At 40.3% G+C, this 22,278-nt stretch overlaps 1 protein-coding gene across 1 annotated transcript; it reads left to right on the forward strand.

Annotated features, from left to right (window-relative positions):
• The first annotated feature begins 2,286 nt into the window (after nucleotides 1–2,286).
• ttll11 (tubulin tyrosine ligase-like family, member 11) lies at nucleotides 2,287–21,730 on the forward strand. The gene is made up of 10 exons (XM_070925022.1): nucleotides 2,287–2,835; nucleotides 7,650–7,749; nucleotides 8,144–8,277; nucleotides 10,190–10,480; nucleotides 10,592–10,876; nucleotides 11,859–11,954; nucleotides 12,043–12,155; nucleotides 18,391–18,633; nucleotides 20,196–20,302; nucleotides 21,417–21,730. Exons 1-10 carry the CDS (start codon nucleotides 2,287–2,289, stop codon nucleotides 21,728–21,730), a joined length of 2,232 nt encoding a protein of 743 aa, XP_070781123.1.
• Nucleotides 21,731–22,278: the final 548 nt, after the last annotated feature.

Genomic DNA, 22,278 nt, shown 5'->3' on the forward strand with positions numbered 1-22,278 from the left:
CTGAGTCACTGGCACCGACACAGTTACCAGAGGTCATCACTGTCGTGGAGAGTGGACCATTGGCAACTGCTGCAGGGTCTGTCTCAGTATTTGAGGAGACATGTGCAGGATGAAACAGCAAAGAAAGAATACAACAAAACGTTTGTCAGGATTCTCGTCAAGAAGCTGGTTTTGTCTGGGGTTCTCTTTTTTCCTTCAAAATGAATGCAATAAAGAGCTCAAGTCCTGCCTCACGTCCAGGTTACATTCTCCTCCACTTGCCCCCGTCCTTCATCAAAGAGGGACAGAGACCAGTGGAGCAGGAGGTTACTGAGTGTGGGGCAGGACTTGAGCTCTCGGGGCCACCACAGCAGTGTGACCTCATAGCTAGAAGGCGATGGTTTGAGTCCCCGTCCTGAGCCTTTCTGAGTTTGTGTGTTGCCTACTGTGGCGGTGTGGGTTTACTCGGGGTGCTACGGTTTCCTCCCACTTTCCTCAAAGCCATGCGGCATTCTAAATTGACCCCAAAAGCCAATTGGTTTCATGAATCTGTATGAATATATAAATCTATAAATATGTAATAAGTGATAAATCAATCAATAAAAAAATTCTGCTTATGTCTCTGTCAGAGTTGCAAATATTCAACTAAAAAAAACAAAGTTCTGGTTTCGGTTTGTGGAGCACAATTCCTCTCTGGTGTCATAGAGGGAAGTTTCTGTTCTGTTCTCATTCCCCACACACATACCTGCTCGTATTATTGTGCACATGTACAGCAAGTTTCTTGTCTTTGGAATATCATTACGATGCTGTGATTTCTCAAAGCATTTTAAAATACATTTGTTTTCTTTGGCTTTTTCTTAATCTTACAACTTTATATTTTGGGTTTGTGTCAATTAAATGTAAATGTCAGTTTCTTCTTTTTTTCCTCTGTCTTCTCTCTCTTCAGTAAAACACTTTGTAGCTACGGATTTCTTACTTAGCTGTTGTTTAGTTTGCTAAAGTGCCAGTATCCATACTGACGTAGGGCTGTTGAAGGCACTGGTACTTCATATTGTTGATGAACATTTAGAGAAATTTAATAAATGTTCAAAAATACATTAAATATAGGTTTATCCAATTAATGTAAATTACGTTTTCATCACGTACAACAGAACAGCACTAAAAATATCTCTCAGTAAGGTGAATAATGTATTTGGTTGAGGATATTGAATTGTACATTATAATAGGGGGACACGTCCACTGAAACATGGCATCCCTATTGCCTTCAGGTACAGTGGGAAATACATACTACTTCTAAGCGGATACCAACCGAAAAGGTAAATAGTACACAGGTTCACAAGATTTCAGTGCTAACAATCCACTTTTAACGTCAACAGATAGATACATATCGCCTTGATGTGGTATTGGTGTTGTTATTTTAGTTTGGTTTAATTTTTAGTTTCTGTGCTGTAGCTTTTGTTTTCTGCAATAAAAACATGCGGTTGAAAAACACACTGACGTACGCAAATCAAACACTCACTTACATTTAAACTCCACCAGAGCCCCGTTTCTATAAGTCATAAGCGAACAAACATAAGCGATAAGTAATAGAGGCAATATGCCTCCTGAAAGCCGGAGGTTACGAGGAGCTCAAAAGGCAGCATCAGCTGGGTTCAAACCAGATGGAGGCTGGGCGACGGGGCTGGTCTGCCTTCTGCTGCTGCTTGACAACACAGGGACGATAACACAGAGACAAGAGGGCTGTGGACATCATTACAACGCTGCTCACTGCTAGAGAAGTAGATAACGGTACCCGTGAGGTAAAGTCTCTCATGAGTTAAAGGGTAGTTTCGCCAACGGCACAGAACCATATGTTAGCTAAATGAAGTTTGACAGGCTAACATCAGGTTTAGCGATCTTAAAGTGGCTAGCTCCAGTGTTGGCTACAAGTGCAGCCACTAGCAGCTAGGTTAAGTCAAAGCCAGCTTGTGAGAGCCGCTATCCTTTTGAAGTTGCTTATTGAATTATTGTGGCCAGCTGGCAAACGGCGTTAGCTAGCGGTAACGTTACTTCTTTAGCCTGAGCTGCCAACGGGTACCTAGCTAGATAACGTTGAAGGCTGTGAGCATATCTCCACGGTCTGCTCCTTCACTCTGTTTGTGAAATGACTTGACAGAAACAAATGGCTTTTACTATTTAAGTAGCCATTTAAGCTAGCAATGCGTACCACATTATTTCAGAATAACGTTAGCTTGCCGGCGTCGGATTATTGCTCTCTGTGGTACGACTGTGCCCTGCCCAGCAGCGTCACTCATAATATTTCGCATAATGAGTGATCATTATGTAAAAGTCAAGGTTCAACTCGAGCAAATGAAATCATTTGGCGAGGATGCAGAAAAGGAGGATGTGGACATTGAGGAGCAGGTGCTTGTGTCTTCTCCCCCTGCTTCCGTCTCACCAGACCCTTCCAGCATCACCATTTCTGGCAGAGACGCATCCAACACCTCCATCACTTTTAAACATAGGGGTAAAAGTCGTAGTAAGCTGGGAAAAGATGACAAGAACTCTAGTGGCAAACACATCTCGGATCTGTCATTGCAGGGATCTGTAGTTTCTGCTCCTGTCGGGAAAAACTTGAATAGACTAGGGCATGAGCGGACACTTCACATCAAAGGAACTGGAAAGATCCTGCAGGGCAAGTCTGAGACTAATGGGAACTATGTAACCATCCATCCATCCAAAAACATTCAAGAAACACGCCGTGAGGATGGATTCAAACTTGCAAAGAAGAGGAGACCAGTGACGGTGGATACTGCCAAAGCCAAAACCTCGTTGGAGGCACTGAAGTTAAGCATCAAGCAGCTGAAGTGGAAAGAGGTGTGCTTAATGAGTTTCTTTCTTGTTCTTTTGCTGTTTGTCTTGTTCTTTTGCTATTCGCCCACGTGCTGTGCAGGCTTTATTCCTACAAAACACAACGGAGGGCTGGTTTATCTAAGCAGCAGTGCACAGCTTGATCCAGAGAGGATCCCTGACATGAGCTGCTCAGTGCATCAGTGATTCATTCAGATGGCAAACAGCTTATGTGTTGGTCACCAATGTGCATGGATGAAAATCTCTGCCTTACTCCAACTGTGTGCCATCAAGAGCCATGTGTTTGCAGTTTTCTTCTTCTAGCCAAACAAAACAAGCCGACCCCTTCAGTGATGTAGTTCGTTCTCTTTGGTTCAAGGTGTTTCAAATGGTGACTTTAGCCTTTGGGGGGTCTAATTGGAATGAAAACCTGCATACACATGGCTCTTGATGGCACAATCCTCTGTTTTAATACCTGCTGGGACTAAGAATCATGATAATATGCCACACATGCCATGACCATAAGCTTCATGTATGTAGGCTATAGGCTACTGTAGTGAAGACAATTATTGCCCTTCAGGTAAGTGTCTTCTTCTGACTACATGTTCTGACTTTTTCTTACCATGTATCCTCCTTGATGTTGAGACAGGCCAAAGGGTGTGACGAGCTGGATTTGGTTTGGAAAGGTCACATAAGCAAAGGCTGCCTGGAGTGACTTTGTGCCGAGGAAGAACTAGAAGAAAAAGCAAACAATGCACTTTTCCTTTTCCTTCAGTTTTCAAGCATATCAATCTGCACAGCACTACTATAACCTGAGATAACTTTTACTGAGCATTTAAGAGTCAATAAAAACAATTGCATCTTAACTGTTGCATCCCATAAACATTACTGTAATGGACAAATGGCTTTGAAATCAATCTAGTAATAAATACATTAGAGAGCCTCCCCCTGGAAAACCCATTCTATCTGAATGGGGCTTTAGACTAGGTTATGTAATAGTTTGCCTCTGTGTTTCTTTTCTTCGTTATCCAAGATCTGAAATTCTATGGCAGTATCTCTGACAAAATGTGAATCACAAAGCTATATTTTCAGAAGTTGGAACTGAAATCTGAGTCTGTGTAGGAGTGTTATGTGGTTGTAAGAACGTTTTGCACACTTGAATTTAAATTATGTGTTTAAATGAATATCTGTATTAATCTAAGGAAATATAAAAAGCTTCTTATATGTAAAGCTGCAGCACCTTACGCACAGCGCTTTCCAGCAGTTTGACAACCATTTAAATGAATGTATGTATAGTACAGTACTGAATGTGGCCAAACTGATCAGGGGATTTGATAGTGATTAGATAATGTAGTGGATTCCCAAAGACACACAGGGTTGTTTCTTCTTGTCTAAACATAATATGTTGATGAATCTGTCCAACCATTAGAATAGTGTGGACAACTGTATAATTGAGGGCTGTAAAAGTGGATCAGTGTGGTCACTTTCCTGCCAGTACTAATACATAATTTAAGCAGACAAATGTCCTTTAATTTTGACAAGGCTGAGTCTGGTCATATCTGCCTTTGTGAAGTCAATATTACTTTCTAATCAAGCTAATCATTAGCACACTGAGGCTTCAGCGTTATAAAAGTGTTAATATGGGCATAACTTGCATACATTTATTATAGTATTAGTGCTAAGAATCTTCTGAATTGGTATTATAAAGTAAGTTGTAAATGGAGTCTGTTAACCTTCTAACCTCAAGTACTGTTGAGCACTTAGTGTTTTCCATGACTACATATTTAGAGTAGAGCTGCAGCCATTAGTTGATTAATCAACGGACAAATAATTAATTGGCAACTATTTTTTATGATGAAGTTGAAGTCTTCAAGCAAGAAAAAAATGTTGAACATTTGATGCTTACAGCTTCTCATATTCTCATTATCTTACATTATAGTAAAATGTATATTTTTGTCCTGTTGCTCGGACAAAACAAAATATTTGATGATGTCACATTTTCACTGACATTCACAGGAATTTTTCACTGTTTTCAGATGTTTTACAGAGCTACCGAATTGATGAATCGATAATGAGAATTATGATTAGTTGCAGCTCTAATTTAGAGCATGATGACTTGTTATCCTTTCCAAGATCCCTATCCCTATAAGTTTGAAGGAGTCATTGATTGAAAACCTGGCACATTATTAAGTACATGACAAGATCACCTTTAACCTGACCATGTCAGTTTGCTTGCCTCTAATGTATAAAATTACAGAGGATGGATGTGGGATGAAAGTTGTTCTAAAAGCAGCAACTTTGAAACATTTATGAGAGGGCTAATTGATCCAGTCCTTCTTACTCCCACGCCACAAACACCATCTGGCCAGTTTTGAATGTGATGCAATTAATACCTGCTATCAGCCATTATTAACATGGTCTCCATTATGCATGAGAAGTAAAGACGGGCAATGCGATGAGACCGGTGAAGTAAAGACTCTACTTATCACCGGTGACCACGCAGTGACACTTAAACCCTCCCAGGTCTGGTATCGGAAACGGTAGACAGAAGGCCTATACATTACCATGCTTTGGCCTCATAGTCCACCCCCAACAAAGTCAAGGGTGCTATAGATCCTGTGCCACTTTGAAAGTGCCTGTCAACATTTTTGAAGGAGCTGAAACTCCAGTAGCCTTTCTCTATTTGTCAAGTATGAAATGAAACGAGTAGAAACACACTTAGCGGTTAAGTAGGTTTACAATATGGATACTGATACAATTTTGGGAAGTTTATGAGGACATTTTAGTGACTGATGAGTTGTACATTTGGCTTTAAGGTCCATTTACTTCCAAATGATACGTCTCTACATCTGCAGTATTTTCTGGCCTGAGAGACAGCTGTCAACTGACTTTCAGCATATGGCATTCTCTTCAACAGTGGGAAATGATTAGCCTTAAGCTCCTCTAATCCAATAGGCTTTTAGTCCTCTTTGAGGCAGAGAGAGAATGGCAAGCCTGAGGGTCTGAGTGACAACTTCAGAAAATGAGACTAATAACCATGCATTTAATCACAGGCTTGGTATTTTGATTAGGATCCTACAGACTAAGCTGACATTTTGATTTAAAGGCCTGCCACCTAGAGGCAACCTTTTGAGCATGTTTAGAAAATCAGAACCTGTATAACTGAAATTATAAATGCTATTTACTGCAGACATAACAGAGAGGCTGCAACTTGAAATAACCTACCAACAGTAGCTAAAATGGAATACATTGTACTTTGACTGGGCTGAAAAGTATTTTCATTCACAAAGTGGCCTGGAAAAGGAACTTGATCCGCACATGATTAAGTCCATAACAATGGGTTTAACTTGGTCCTATGTCTATCTCTCCATACATACACACGATGGCTATTTTTGGGCCCGCTCCCTAGAAACTGCTCAAATGAATTTGACCTCCTTCTCTGATGCGTTGAGACAGTTAGATGCTGCCATCTCTGTGGCAGTATTTATAGCAGGTCTTGGCTGTCGAGCAGGGTTTCCCTGTTTCACACGCTCACACGCTAACTCATTAATGAGATACAACTCTGCCAGAGATCTATCTTGTAGCTGGGCAGTGTCGTATGAGAGCCGAATTTAGGAGTGGTGATGATATCCTGCCGACCTTCCAATACAACTTGATATAGAGTCCTGATGTGATAAAGTTAAAGATGGACTCTTTTGAAACTCAGATGTGAGCTGCATCAAGTTGTGATATATTAACCATGAGCTGGGTGGAAATCAGGGAGTGCATCTTTAAAATAAATTATTCAGATCTGTTTCAGCAGGTTATAAGGATGAAGAGTTCCCCCACAGACACAAAGAAAGACAGTAAAAAGCATTCAGTGAGCAGTAAATTTTTATACCATGTTACTGTATAGGTGACTTCAGGGATAAACATAATCAGGATATTTTGTTTTGGTGGTGGATTTTCAAATTCACATATAATCAGAGGAGAGAAAGCTTCTGTAATTCTGTAACAGAAATAATCTTCCCATTTGTAGGAGCTGTGTTGTATTTAGATAAAACCCAAACGATGACCTTGATTAATGGAATGCAGTTGTGTGTAAATACAGAATCAATCCCGTTTGTTAAAAAGCTGAAACTTGTTGAATGGAGATTTGACAGAGCACAGGTAGAAAACATCCAGTACCAGACCTCAACAGCTGATGACATTTAATGAAACGCAGATTGTGCGTTGATGCAGAGAAGTGAGATGCAGCAGCGTGTGAGAGAAATGTAATAGTGGAAGCTGTCTCAATAGGTGTTCATGTACTAGTCAGAGGTCTAAACACTTCTTTTAACTCTATTGTTTTTGTTTAAAAAAAACTTGCTTAAGATGGGATACTTCTATTTGCTTTGATATGAGATGGGAAATTAAATGGATATTGTACTTCATTTTTTTCATGGACTTTGGTCTGTACATCACACTATGACTGTAATATCCTATCCTTTTGACTTCATTGTAACACCTCTTTTGGTGCATAATGTGTGGTTTGGAGCGTGTGAGTGTGGGCAGGAGTAGAGGTGTAGAGGACAAAAGCTGTGCCTTGTGCCAGCAGGATTTCCTAGCTCTCTAAATCCTTTTATAGTATCACTTCCTCTCTTCTTTCCCAGCTCATCACAACAGAACACGCACTACCTACCATCTTTAGGCAAGATTATCCCTGCACTCTGGGATCACCAGAAGGACAAACACCCTACCAATGCCCTGAGTTATGCTAACAGATTAAGTCGTCTTTCTCATTTACAGATGCAAAAAAAAGATTTTTTTTAAATGAATGTTATCATTCTTTTTGTTTTTTACTTCTCACTCCCTTTCTTCAGTTTCCTCTGGGAAGACGAGCTGCCTGTGATATCTACTGGCATGGCGTTTCCTTCCATGACAATGAAAATATCGTCTCAGGGCAGGTGAACAAGTTCCCAGGTATTCCACCGCTCCTGCCTCTCCATCTTCTACTATAACCCTCTGTTGAAGTAAAGCATGCTACACTAATGCTCGTTGAGGCTTTATTTCAGCTCGCAGTACTTCATATGTACTCAGTATTCTGTAATCAGGAGGGATTTAGTTAAAGCCTTACTGATCCTCATTGTACCAATGCTAACCTTTTCATGCCATGGCAATAATCATTACTTGTGTTAGTAAGAAATGTTCATTCAGTCTTTTTGACTTTTCAACATGGAAACTCATTCTTGATATTGGGAAGTCCTTCTATAGATTGTATTTGTTTTCCCAGAGCAATATCATTTCATGTGAAGACATTTTTATTGCATATCAGTCTCTTGCATTTGTATTCCATCTCTGAAACTGTGCATTGCAGGAATGATTGAAATGCTGAGGAAGATCAACCTGAGTCGGGCAGTGCGGACTATGCAGGAGTTGTTCCCAGAAGAGTATGACTTCTATCCCCGTTCCTGGATCCTTCCTGAGGAATACCAGCAGTTTTCCACACAGGTATAGTTGTGTAACTTCACAACATAGAATTTACAAGTGTGTTGATTTCAGCCAGATGTATCAAATTCCTTGATTTAAATTGACCTTTTTCACAGTAGACATTTTGGCTTGACACAGCAGCAGAAGCACAGGTGTTACTAATAACATTAATGATCGCTGCATTCCATTTAAGTGCCCCAGTAGGCCCCATTAATGTGATTAATTACTCCTGTGCTTTCCCTGCTATCACAAGTCAAAACAGTTATTTTCGTTTCTAAGTGGCAGAGCTGAAAACAAGGCCTTCTTTCACATCTTGTTTCTTATATTTGGGGCAGACAGCAGATTATGTCTTGTGATCTGAGACAAAGATTGCTTTGATGAAGTCCCAGAATGGCTTTATAAATAGAAATATACCAGGGACTCAGTCACTGTATGGACAGAGGTGGCCAGAGAGCTCTGAAAAGTAAAGTCACAGTGTTTCTTTTTGCCACCTTGCTTCCTCTCAATTTTCAAGATGTGTCATATTTTAGCAATAAACAATACAGATGCTCAAGTTGTGGAGTTTGGTGTTTTTACACAACTAGTGCTCTTTTCTCCTGTTATAACTGCTAACCATGCTACATTGCAACTTAATAATATGACTTTAAATTCTTTGGTCATGTGCTCTCGAACTGACACTGAAAGCATTTATCCAGATTTGTGTGTCATCTTCAGCAATTTAGTGCAAGTTGATGAGACAAGGAAAGAACTTATATGTTTTGTTGTTAAGTTTTTTTTCTCCATGCCATTTTGACAGATAAAGATTTCTATTGGTCAGTGGCATACTTTCATTCAGATGTGTTATCATATATAATCACAGACATTCAGTGTGCTTTTATTTAGAAAAATGTTTCAATATTTGATGATTTGGTTTCATGTTACATTTCACTTCCTGTTATCACTAGTAATATCAGTGAGGGGGGTTTCTTAATTGGAGATGTAATTGCATGGGCAGATGGTCAATAGTTCTGATTGAAGGAAGTCATATATAGCAACAATATCATATTCCCAGCAGGGGGCACCAGAACATCACTATTGTCATTCAGACAAAACTGCTTTCCTCTAAAAAGATTTTTCTAATCTTAAGCTTTTATTCAAATGTTCTGTATGTTACAAAGTCAGTGAGTAGGCATGAGACAGAAATATAAGGTTTGGCTTTGAGTGTATTATACATGGTGTTGGTTTGTTCTACCATTCCTGAAGAACTCTGGAGACAAAAATATAACGACTCAAAATAACAATTGAAAGATGTAGGTAGAGATAAATCCCAAGTTAATTGATGCAGTTTATTATGACGCTTGTTCAAAATGCAGAATAGGTGCAGTTAGAAGTCAAATAAGGGTATTTATTTAACAGTATTGCAGTGTAAGGGACTCATCGAGGATTCAACTCTGTAATTAGGGTGTCCACAATTTCTTGGGTTAATTTTGCCTTCAGAACGTTTTTCATGTTTTTCTTCTCTCCGCCCAATCAGTTTCTGCTGTAAACAGACAACAACTTCATAAACAACACCAACAGCAATTTTTGCTATATGTAAAAACTAACCAAAAAGTCCTTTATGTAGCGTCCCAATTGGACAATTCTTATTTAACTTTCATTCTCCGTCCTCACAGGAGTTCAAGTATAGTATTATAATATTATAATATAGTCATGTAACTAGCATCATTAACTCATTCACTTGCAAGTTACCATTAACTGCATCATGAGGTTGTTAAATTTTTAAATTAGACTATCTCCGGTTTAGTTTAATGACGAAACACTTTTCAAAACATCATCAAACTTTCATCAGTCAGAGATCTTGGTTTTAAGGTTTGCCACAGTGCATGAATCAAGTGTAACCGGTCTCTGAGATTTTTATGAACCTTATCCTTTCTCACTCCCACCTCTGCTGTAGATTCGCATGGTAAAGGAGAATGATGCCACCTTGAATCCCACCTTCATTGTCAAGCCCGATGGAGGCTCTCAGGGGGACGGCATCTACCTCATCCGGGACCCGAGTGACCTAAAGCTCATGGCGGGTTCACAGGCCAAACAGTCTGTAGTCCAGGAGTACATCCATAAGCCGTTACTCATTGACAAGCTCAAGTTTGACATCCGCCTCTATGTGCTGATAAAGTCTCTGGAGCCATTGGAGATCTACATTGCCAAGGAAGGCCTGACACGTTTTTGCACCGAGCCCTACCAGGTAGCCATGACGGTGCTAATGATGCTACTTTGAAGCTGTTCATTTGCTTTGATGCCATGAAAGTAAGTAAGTTAGCGTACAGTTAAGGTCACTCTTATTCTGATTGTGTAGGAACCAAGCCAGAAGAATCTGAGCCATGTCTTCATGCACCTGACAAACTACTCCCTCAACGTCCACAGCGGCAACTTTGTCCACTCAGACAGCCAGAGCACAGGCAGCAAGCGTACTCTCTCCAGTGTGTTGTACAGGCTGGCAGCTAAAGGCGTCGACATCAAGAAGGTGTGGTCGGACATCATCGCTCTTGTCATCAAGACCGTCATCGCCGTGGTGCCTGAACTTAGGGTCTACTATCAGGCTGATATACCACCTGGCAAACCGGGACCCACTTGCTTCCAGGTGGGTAGCAGTATTGTCTTGAGAGTAGAATGTATACAGTAGGGATGTAAACAAATACGGATACATTATTCGGATGTGCACAGGTAATACTCTCTGAACAGGTACAAAAACACCTGAATGTTTGCAGCAATACTCCCCCACCCACTGCTCTCTCCTGCAGTTCAATCTAAATGTAAAGACATCATACACTGCTACAGTCATTAAAATTCCTTCTTTACAGTGGCGTCAGGATCTCCGTCCGTTGAAGATAAACGTCCATAAATCTGTTTAAGGAGAAGCTTCTCTCCCAATCATCAGACATTTTCTACCGTAAAAGTAATCCAGGTGATTGTGGTTGTGGCACCATGCAGTGCAAACAGGAGCTGCTTGTAGCCAAAGCAGCAAAACCTTTCATGATGCAAATGTGCCAGAATATAAACAAAACATGATAGTGTGCTTAGGTTTAAGTTCAATATTCAGACATTCAGTGAGGTCCATCCTAAACAACTTTTCATTCATTTTCACCATTTGTTGTTCAGTGCAGGATCGAGACTTCCACACACTGTATAACCTCCAGCTTTTAAAGAAAGTCATGTAATATGGCCCAATGCATTTCTGACTTATATTTCCCCCTAACCTTTCCTTCTATTTTCACTATTGATTTTATACTATTAACGGTTACACGGCTTTCGTTTGGACTCATTTTAGACTTTCCTTTTTTGAAGGTCAAATACAAATCCTGTTGTATTGTTCGATTCGTTCAGTTACATGGTTTAAATATTATGTTATTTTGTTGGCAGCTAAACCTATGGCAGTAGAAAACAATTTAATGCAGAAAAGAAAGCAGACTAAACAATTTCAAACAACTTTCTGTAGAAGTCATTCCAGTATAAATCTGATACGAATACATATAATTTTGTGTGGAAACAGATACAGATTTCTAGTAGTTTTTTTGTTTTCTTTATTCTAAAATATGAATACAGAGTATATCTTTGTGTCTCAGATATTAGGTTTTGACATCCTGCTGATGAAGAACCTGAAGCCAGTATTACTAGAGGTCAACTCCAACCCCAGTATGAGAATAGAACATGAACAGGAGGTAAGAGTGAATGTCAGCATCAGTATTATCAGAGTGTTATTATCATTATTATTCACTTTGCTGTAATACATATTGGTGTTTGTTTCAGGTGGCACCTGGAGTTTTTGAATATGTTCCTAGTCCAGTCGACGAAGAGGTCAAAGTGGGTGTGATCAGGGACACTCTGCGCCTTATGGACCCTGGCAACAAGAAACCTTCAATGTAAGTACACACACTTGCCCACACACATATGCGTATAAAAAAGACGCAGTTTGAAGATGGAGCTCTTACATCCTCCTTTCTTTGTCTGCTGGTCTTACGAGTTCACTTTTAAGGACATGATATCTTACTCTGCCCATCCCTCCTCAGTGCCCAGTTCTGCACCACTCAACAGCTCTCCATAAGCCTGTTAAATGGAAAAATTAAATTCAGCTGATCCGCGGTGGAAATTCACACATTACTGTACAAGTCTGGTAGCTCAGTCTCTCTGGCTGACTGGCCCTGTGCGGAGCCTGGCAATAAATCTCCTCTACCATTAGGGTTTGTGTTTGTTTTTTTTTCTCTCTCTCTCTCATCTGTTTTTCTTCTATGACAAGAAGATTTACTGTTTCCATTCTACCACCATCTCCATTTCTTGCCTCTCTCACTTCCTTCCTGCCTCCTCCCCAGATTATCTTCTATATCAGATATTTGATCTGCTTTGCTCTGCAAGTGAGAGGGATATCTTCTCTGGGATAATACCCACTTAACTATTATATTCATGACCAGTAACATAGTGATATAACGCTCCTATAATAATATGTTTAATCCTCGTTCCTCCTGCATTGTTATGTTTTCATCCAGCTAGAAGCAGCAGAACCACATCTTGTACTTGTCAGTGGATGAATTACACTGCAGTATAATGTAGAATACACATTTAGAATTCTGTTCCTAATTCCTATCTACGTATTTTTATAGACCCCTAATCCTTTAATCTAATGTCTCTCATACTTTTTTATGTTGGCTTAGACCTCAGGCCCAGAATTAGTGGGGGTAATTCAAAACTTTTATGTTTATATCTTTACATAACACAATTTTATAAAATCAGTCAACCATTTAAGTGATTTTTCTGGTTCCAACTTCTCAATTGTTAGAATTTGCTGTTCTTTTTCGTCTTATGTGATAATAAATGTATTATCTTTGGGTTTTGGACTGTTGGTCGGACAAATAAGCAGTTTTGAAGATGTCACCCTGAGCTTTAGGAACTTTCAACTTTAACAAAACAAAATCAAGGGACCTTTATCGAAATGTTTGTTTCTGTTATGTGTTTATGTAAAACATTCTGTATCTGTCGAGTTATAATGAAAGTAGCCATTAATTGCAGCCCTACACAAATACATTTTATTTATGAATGACCCTTTTCCATTTGACTTTCGAGCAGTGTATTATTAATTTAAGGAAGTGATATTTGTTGTATTATCACAATGTAACTTTTAGTTTGTTAGCCATTTGTCCCAACATCACATATACGAAGTTTCACTTGTATACAATGATCTTTCAGTGATGTGTTGTAAATCATCTGACTCATTTCTCTCTGTGAACTTACCTCCATTTATTTCACTAATCTATTCTAGACACACACTTGATCTCCAAATTTTAAGCCCCCTAAAGCCAATTAAGTGGTGAAAGAATATCTTTATAAAATATCTCGGTGTGAGAGAGTATTTACAGTCTGCTGTCATGTGGTGAAAAGAGGCTTAAGTCCAGGCTGGAGCAAGGAAACAAGTTCAGTGATCTTTAATATTGATATAATTGTACTGTAGCACTGCTTATAGTGAGCTGTAGAAGAAACGGTGACACCGACAAGGACAGGCTTTATGATGTTTAGATAGTGACTAGCAGTAAGTTTCATGTATCTTTACGTTTGCAGGAATATACCATGATACTCAACACGGTGGACGTGTTTGGAATATGTTCTCAACTTTATGGCGAGAATCAGGGAGCAATGATAACCGCGAATACAATAATGACATAAAACAGCAAGTAACAGTAGTCTATCAAGTAAGCGGGTGCAGGTGTATGGGGCGTGTGATTAGACATCTGGGATGCTGATGATTAGACAGTCAGTACTCTGCCATTAAGTAATAAAAATCATTGAATGTTACTGCTAATCAGCGGCTGCTAAATCAGTGGCTGTCATCTGAACCTCCTAGAGGTTATATCTTATCACAAATTAGGAGTGTAATATTGAAAATCCTAAGGCCAAAACATGTCATCTATATCCATGATAAAATCAATAATTCTAATAATTTGCATCTCAAACACAAAGATTTGATATTCATGTCCGGTTGTGATTGCAGGGAAGTGTTCTGTGTAGTAACAGAGTTTTGTGGTCTGAGGGGTGGGAGGGGGGGGTATGCTAATTATGTCCCAACCAGCTTGTGCTAATATTTATTAAATAAGCCATTAGATTGGATAAGCGCTGAAAAATGTAATAATCACTGCAGCCAACGACGCGGATGCAAAATAAGAAGTCATTAATCATTCAATTCCACAGTGTGTTCTTTGTGTGTTTACATGGGCACTCATTGTAGGCAGATGCATTGTACTGTACATACAAGTCTATCTGATGGAAAACACACATTGCTGCTGCATTGAATTTTAGTCAGCAGTATACTCAGACCCTTTACTTAAATTAAATATATATGATATTTAGAACCATTAGATGTAGCACAAGAGCACCAGCATCTCAGACCAAAACAAATGGCCACATCTCCCCCCCTAACCAAAATCAGCCGTTATATCGCTCTCCTCAAAGAAAAAAAACTGTACTTACTTGAGTAAATGTACTAATGTAGTTTCTTTCCACCACTAGCTAAGTCGAAGGTAAAAACTCCAGCATCCCAGATCCACCTAACTGCAGAAAGTAAAAAGTGAATAAAGCTAACACAATTGATGCAGGCTTTTCTGAAAATGTGATTTCTGATAAAGGCCACTCCACTAGCTGATTGCGGGAAGACAAGAATTGGGTAACCATTTAGTGCCAATCAAAAGGCTGTCTGGTTCTAACAGTTTTGATGCCACACTATCACAGGATAAAACAAATTGTGGCTTTTAATAAGAAGACTTGATTTAAGCTGCCATAGATTTAGACTCAGACTAATTGTATTTTAATGGGGAAGGATTGATTTTGATTACTTTTTCTTCTGCAAACCTTCAGAATCATTAACAAGCAGTCTTTTGCAGCACGAACAAAATGTTCCTGACATCGTTACGGGAGGTTAAGTAATTTGTTTACTGCACAGATGGTCTACCAGCAAGTAAAATATATTTGTGTTGTGGTCGCTGACAGCTGTTCTGCACTGGGATGAATGAGATTCAGTCATTCAGAGCGCAGAGTTTAGACTGAAGTCACCGTCATATGAATTTGACTTATCAAGATGAAGTGGAAGAGAGGTGAGAACTGACCAGGCACACAATACAAAGGTACAGCTGTGTAAAAAAATGGTTGCTATTTAAAGGAGATGGAGTGAGAGCTTATATAAGAGGGATAAGTAAATATAACATGGTGGAACTAAGGGGGGAAAGTGGCATTTTTGGGGGAAAGGGGGAAGACATAAATGGGGAATTATGAGGAGGAGGTTGTGATGGTATCAGTGACTCCCAGACATGTACTTCTCACACCCAGCTCATTAATCCTGTGTATGATGTCTCTGAGGGTGATTTATGAGCCATTATAAGAGGTGTGTGAGAGTGTGGGTGAGAACAAAAAGACGAAATTCATGGGAACGCATACCTTAAAATAGGGTGCAAGGGAAGCATCATCTGAATAAAACGAAGTAGAAATAGCGGCGAAAGTGCCAAAACCAAAACAGTAAAGTTGCAGTAATGAGCTGAAACTAGCTATAAAGCTCTGTAAAGCTGGGGAGGAGCTGCAGATTCGGGTGATGATGCTCTGTAGGTTCATCGATAAGAGTGACCCCTTTCACATTTCCACATTGTCATTTGATGATTATTATTATAAAGATTTATAAGAGCTTTAAGTTTTCTGATCCTTGTGGTTGTGAGGATAGAAACAAGTGAAAAAAGGGTGGGAGGGTTAACTCATTTACACACACAAAAGGCTCATTGTTACCTGTGGGAGACTTTATTTCTTCTGGCGTGTATGAGCTTTGGTATGACTCATCTCCATTTCAGGAATCTGAATTTATTACCTGAGCTTTTCTCAGAGCATACGTGTGAGGACACTTGATTTCTTTTCATTGACACATCTGGCACCTTTTTTTTTTTTTGAAGACAGTGTTCAAAAGCTTTGAAGATTTATTCACCAGGAGGGCAGAAACAGTGTTTATGCTGGGTAATGACAGCTGAATTAGGCCTAGTGCGCCTCATGTACACTCAACTAACATTTGGCACTAGGCCTCTGTATGTCTTTTTAATAACCTGCCATTCTTCACCTTTTACCCTCTCGCTTCGCTTCCATCATTTTCTTCTCCCCGTCTGCTGGGAATGTTCCCTTCACTGTCTGTCTGGCTGTCAGCTTCTGTTGAAGATGTGTCCGTTTTTAGCCGAGCCAGTCCTGTCTAAATAGATGTGGGTGGTGTCCCTCTGGCTGCTGAAGGATGATTGATTCTATTAAACATTCAGTAGTGCTCTCTCAGTGCCATTCACACTGCTTACTAATTCATGGAGAAAGAAACTGCCTCATAAAAGTCAGAAGTACTGTATACCCTTGATGGGAACGTAGCTCTGTGTGTTTCTCTTTGTTGCTTGTGGTTACATGGACACATTTGTTGACCTTAGGAGTTGTCCTTAAAGGTCTTGCACACCCACACAGGTGTCCGGTGTCTGGCCTCTGCTCAGGTTGCTATGATGGGATTTATTTGAGGTCACTGGGCTCCATGAACTAATAAGACTGATAAAGGTGTGATTGGTGCTGCCCTACAGTAACAGGTGCTAACAGGAGAGAGGGAGGGAGATGTCGATCAAGCACACTTTACACGCCCACACATTTCTGAGGGTAAAAACGCAGCGGGCATCACATGACATGAAATTCTGACTGTAGCTGCTACACCAAAGTCGCCCCACACGTGAGAATGATGGGCTGAATCTGTGGTCGATGGACTTCTTTTGGCCAATTTAAGCAACTGACACTAAGTGCTTTTATATTTCTGCTTCATCAGCTTTCAAAGCATAACATGTGATGTCAATAATTGACCTCTAAAAGCATGATTTGTACACCATCAGTAGTTGCAATGGAATTTCCAATATAGGTCTTTGTCCAAGCGCAGGCTTCATTGATTAATGTCCTATACAGAATAAAACGTGGCTTTTCAACATTCATCACAGAGGTAACAGTGTTTTATGAGTCACAATGGTGTGTCGTCAATTTCTTCTTCATTCCCCAGATGTAGGCGATGATTCGATGATGGAAGGAGACTCCGCTGATACTGACTTTTCACATAATATTCTTTATTTGCATCAAAGATCAGGATCAACAGGCATGCGCATCTTAACCTGGACAGCACCCGTAGCCGAATCAGTACTGCTGCCTCGAACACTGTTCAACCTCGTCCTTTATACATTTAGACATACATAGGGTCCTACTATAACTCATGAATCCATAAACTTATATTTCCCTAGGGTCCCTCAGTACCCCAAAACCTATGATATACAAGTTATTTGGACAACAGTCTAGGGGTCAAGGAAAAGAGACCTCTATAGCATAACTCCCACATTCCAAGGGAGACACCCAAACCATAATGAATCTTATCAGTATGGGGCCCCAACATCTGCTAGTTATTTACCTGGAACACTGCATACGTGACAACTTTGTACTGTGTCATTTTATGAAAAGATTGCTTTTATGATTCGTATCAAATAATACACATCAGGTGCTCCCATCAAATGTTCCTGTGCTTTCTGGGCTTTGATTTACTTAATTAAGTATCCAAATGTGGTGAGGACTACCTCTTCAAAGGAATTCAGGACTGATTTTGGAAATCTGAATGCAAAACCTGCAGCAATTAGGTTTATCTTGGTACTGATGCAGTCAAATGTTGTAGACGTAAGCACAGACAGTTAAAAGGCTGTAAGGAGGCTGTGAGATGTGGGAGTGAAAGGCCTGTTATTTATCCCTCATACAACATTATTCTTCCTGTTTCCCCTGCCAAGCCAGACTGTAAGTGCAGACTCAAGTGAAAAGCTTGGTGCATGTATCTACCTCAGGCGGCTGGCTATCTGTAACTCAGCTGACAAAAGCTCTCTGGGTTGGCCTTATGGTCTTGTGCTTCAGTCTTGCAGGGCTTGAAGGTCATATTGCTGGACAGCACAAAAAGCAGTAAATGTATGAACTTTTGGTCTTTTAATCTCCAAAGCTTCAACTTGCTAATGAATTAAAAAATGTCTGAAATACAAAGCAGTAAAAATCATAATAATGTGTTGTTTTCATTTCTGTCCTGTCATTTCATGGCCAAAGTTCCCAACCGAGGGCTGGGGGTTTTGAACATGGGGAAGAGATTCCCATGGAGGCGGAGACACAAGAGAGGAGCCCGGATGAAGGCACTCTGCCTTCGCTGTGTCTGAAGCAGGTCTACCCCAAGTACACCAAACAGTTCAACTACCTGCGGCTGGTGGAGCGAATCGCAGCTCTCTTCATACGCTTCCTTGGGGTCAAGGGTAACATGCGTCTAGGCCCCACTGCTTTCCGAACCTTCATCAGGTACAGGATTTCATTTATTTATATTATGGGATCCCCATTAGCTTATGCAGTAGCAGTTTAGCACTTTTTGATTCTCTAATACTGTTTGCAACTTGTTCCATTCTCCAGAAGCCCTGCACATAACTGTATAATTTAAAGGGTTAGCCTTGGGTTCAGGGATAACTAATTGTCGTGTATGCGAGTGTGATATGAATGTGTTTGACCAGGAGACTTGAGGTTAATAGACCTCAAAAAGATTCAGGTATACCTAAAAAGAAATACAGCTTTTCCTTTGAAAATAAGCAGACTGGAATGTAATCTGGCTACAGCTGAGAGCCATGACAGTCTGTTGTGCATATCAATAATACTAGTACGGTATGAAACACGAAGAACAAGTCTAGCAGCTTTATTTTGGGCTAATTGAAGTTTATCAAGACTTTTTTGTAAGCGGTGGACCATATGACTGAATAATACTCAAGATGAGACAACACTAATGCATTAATTACACTTTTCATGACTACTGGATTGAAAGTAAAGTTAACTAAAGGTACTTAAGTAAAGTTTTCTTAACAATATTGTCAATATGCATTGGTCAGGAAAGCTGTTGGTCAAGTTTAACCGCTAATAATTTGATCAGATTAACTGGATCCAGCTTGAAGCCTTATATAGAAATGTGCAGCTGGGGTAGTCTTTTTGTTTCCACTTATTATTGACCCAGTATTTGAAATAAAGATGAACATCAAACTGAATTTAAATTGAATTCGTTACAACATACATATCAACATACATGTCTGTAAAACTGTGTTCTCCTGTGTGGGGAAAAAAAACAATCTCAAACCAAAAGGGAGAAATGTATATATTATATTTTTTGGTGGTTCCACTATCTTTGCATTTATTATTTACAGAATGCTGTTTGTTCTTCTCTGTAGATGGAGAACTTGTTTCCATACAGCCAGTTAAATCTTTGCATAAGGGAGTAACATCACGCTCTATCATCAGCAGACAGCAGCCTGCTACACAACACAAAAGCCTCAGACTTTGAACAACACTTGTTAGCTTTCCTAAAAAAGTCTCCTTCTTATCTGACTCACAAACATGAACACATGTCTTGTCCTGCACCTTTAGCTTATTGAACAAGCGACCAAACAAACATTCACCGGGGAAAAGTACATTGCTGATGTCAGTTTGCAGGCTAGGTGGCTAATTAGCTGGTCAGCTACAGCACATTAAACAGCATGTAAACGTACCTGCAAATATCACCTCGGTCCATTTAGATGCTGGTGTGGTCCTTAGTCTACAGTACCACTAACACCACGCTGTGTGTCCGGGACTTCTAAACTACAGAGTTTACAAGTTTATTTTGCCAGACGTTCCCTGATCGGGACTGTCAATCAAACGCATACACGTTCCTCTGATATTTCCCCAAAGACCCTTTCCTTCCTTATAGTAATAAAAAAATGATGAGCAATACATTTTAAAAACATGTTGCCGTTATTTTTGCCTGCAAAAAGGGATGATTAAACGTGATTTCAGTTGGACTTTAAACATGTGGACTGACATTAAGCATCCTGATTGTTTTTTAGGACATGTAAACTGAGCAACAGTAACTTCACCATGGCTTCAGTGGACATCCTCTACATAGACATCACACGTCGTTGGTCAGGAGCGATGCCCGATTCTAAAGAAGCAGGTAACACACACACACACACACACACACACACACACACACACACACACACACACACACACACACTTATATGCATGCGAAAACAAAACAACAACAAAACAACATGTAGAGGACAGAGAGCCGGGTATCCTTGAGACTCGGAGCAAATGATGTGCTTGGAGATAATTGCGTGTCATTCTTTGTCAGATTCCCTCTGACACTGTGCTACCGTAATTGAAATGAGCTGAGATCACAGTGTGACAGCGAAGTGAGTATCCGACATGAATTATTCAAACATTGCACCTTGCGAGGAATGTTTGCGAGGCGAAGCGGATGGATGGAGATCACATGGACCAGGATGGAAGGGCCTGTACAGAGGAGATTGTGGGCTGAATTTAGAATGAGCTCATACGTATTCAGGCAAACTGAAGTCAGAGGATGTTATTTCTGTGTATGTGCATCAGAGGATTTGCGGGGAACCAAGGAGAGGCATAAAACTTGTATTTACAAATTAGGATGGTTTTTTTTGGGGATATGTGGCAAAGTTTTAAAAGGACATGAAGGGATTTATGTAAATGCTGTCTTGCACCAAACTCCTGTTGTGATCTGTAACAATTTTAATAAATCCATAGCATATGACCTACCACCTCTCATCACAATTAGTCCAGTGTGAATTGGCATCTCATACATATTTTTTCACTCCATGGATTCCTCGATTTTCTGCACATTTGTCTTCTTCTTCTAGGTGGAGTAATTAGTAATTAGTAATTAATGAAGATACTGATGTATGTAAAATTCTGCAGATTTGATGCAGAGACTGCAGATACAGTGCACACATTTCTGCTGCTGATGGCTACAGGTATTTAACTGAAAAATAACTGTCATAGGCAGTAATAGGCCTTTCAAAGATAAAGTGGAAAAACTCACCTGAAATGTTGTTCTTTTCTTTTCTATAAGCATATTTCCCAAAATGTTGAACTATTCCTTTAATCAGGGATGACCACTGTTTGGATTGGTATAGTCAACCAGCAGCAGCATGAAAGTCCAGGAAGTGGATCGTCATTGACTGTGACACAAGTTTAGGAAAGATCACACATTTTTTGTTTAATTCTAATTAATACTACACTTTGTTTTTCAGGTATGGGACTACAAGCGTTTGTGGAGGCCTTTTTCTACCTGGCAGGTCGCAGGTTCAAATCCCTGCCGATGAGGGAGCAGGTAGCGTCACTGCTGGAGCTGTGCGAGGCTCAGCTCGAGTCCCAGTCGGGCGGCGAAGACAGACGCTCCGTGAGCTGCAGCAGGGCGCTGCCACGAGCCATCAAGACTCAGACGCTCGGCCTCACCAACCCTCTGCTCAACTCTCCAGCTCCCCTGCGAAGGGCGGCCAGCCAGGACTACCGGCTGCATCAAAGACTCAAGCCTCGCGCACTCAGGGCCAACGTGGAGAACTGACGAGAGAGTGCTTGAACTAGTCATCCAACTCCCAAACACTGCCTTTAGTCTTCTCCACAGGAGCAGGGAAATTAGGTACCCATCTCCCCTCTGCAGCTCCCGCAAGGCAGGGATGATGGGAGCTGAGAGAAGGACTAGCTTGACCCCTGCTGGCTGACTTGCAGGAGGACTGTTCTCAGCCTGATTGCTTTTTTTTTCCAGAGGAGGAAGATGTCTGCGGGGGGGGGCGTTTGGAGTGGAAATAGAACGAGCAATATAAGGAGGTTGGTGCATTTCTTCCTCCCCTCCCGGTGTGATCATACATGAACAGTGTGGTCCAATCACGAGGAGGACATGGCTGCTTTTAATATACTTACTGATTCTACAGGGCAGCTATTTGCTTCCCTTCACCTTTCTGTCTGGCAACTCCGAAACAAACTTTCTTTTCAGGGATAACATTAGACGCTCCAGCTTAACGTTCAATGCATTTACACACATCGCACATACATAAATGGGTGTAAGGGAGTGTCCTTAGTGTGTGTATTATATTCTTGAATTTGCACAACAAC

This window comes from Enoplosus armatus, chromosome 18 (assembly GCF_043641665.1).
Source record: "Enoplosus armatus isolate fEnoArm2 chromosome 18, fEnoArm2.hap1, whole genome shotgun sequence".
In the NCBI taxonomy this organism is placed as follows: Eukaryota; Metazoa; Chordata; class Actinopteri; order Centrarchiformes; family Enoplosidae; genus Enoplosus; species Enoplosus armatus.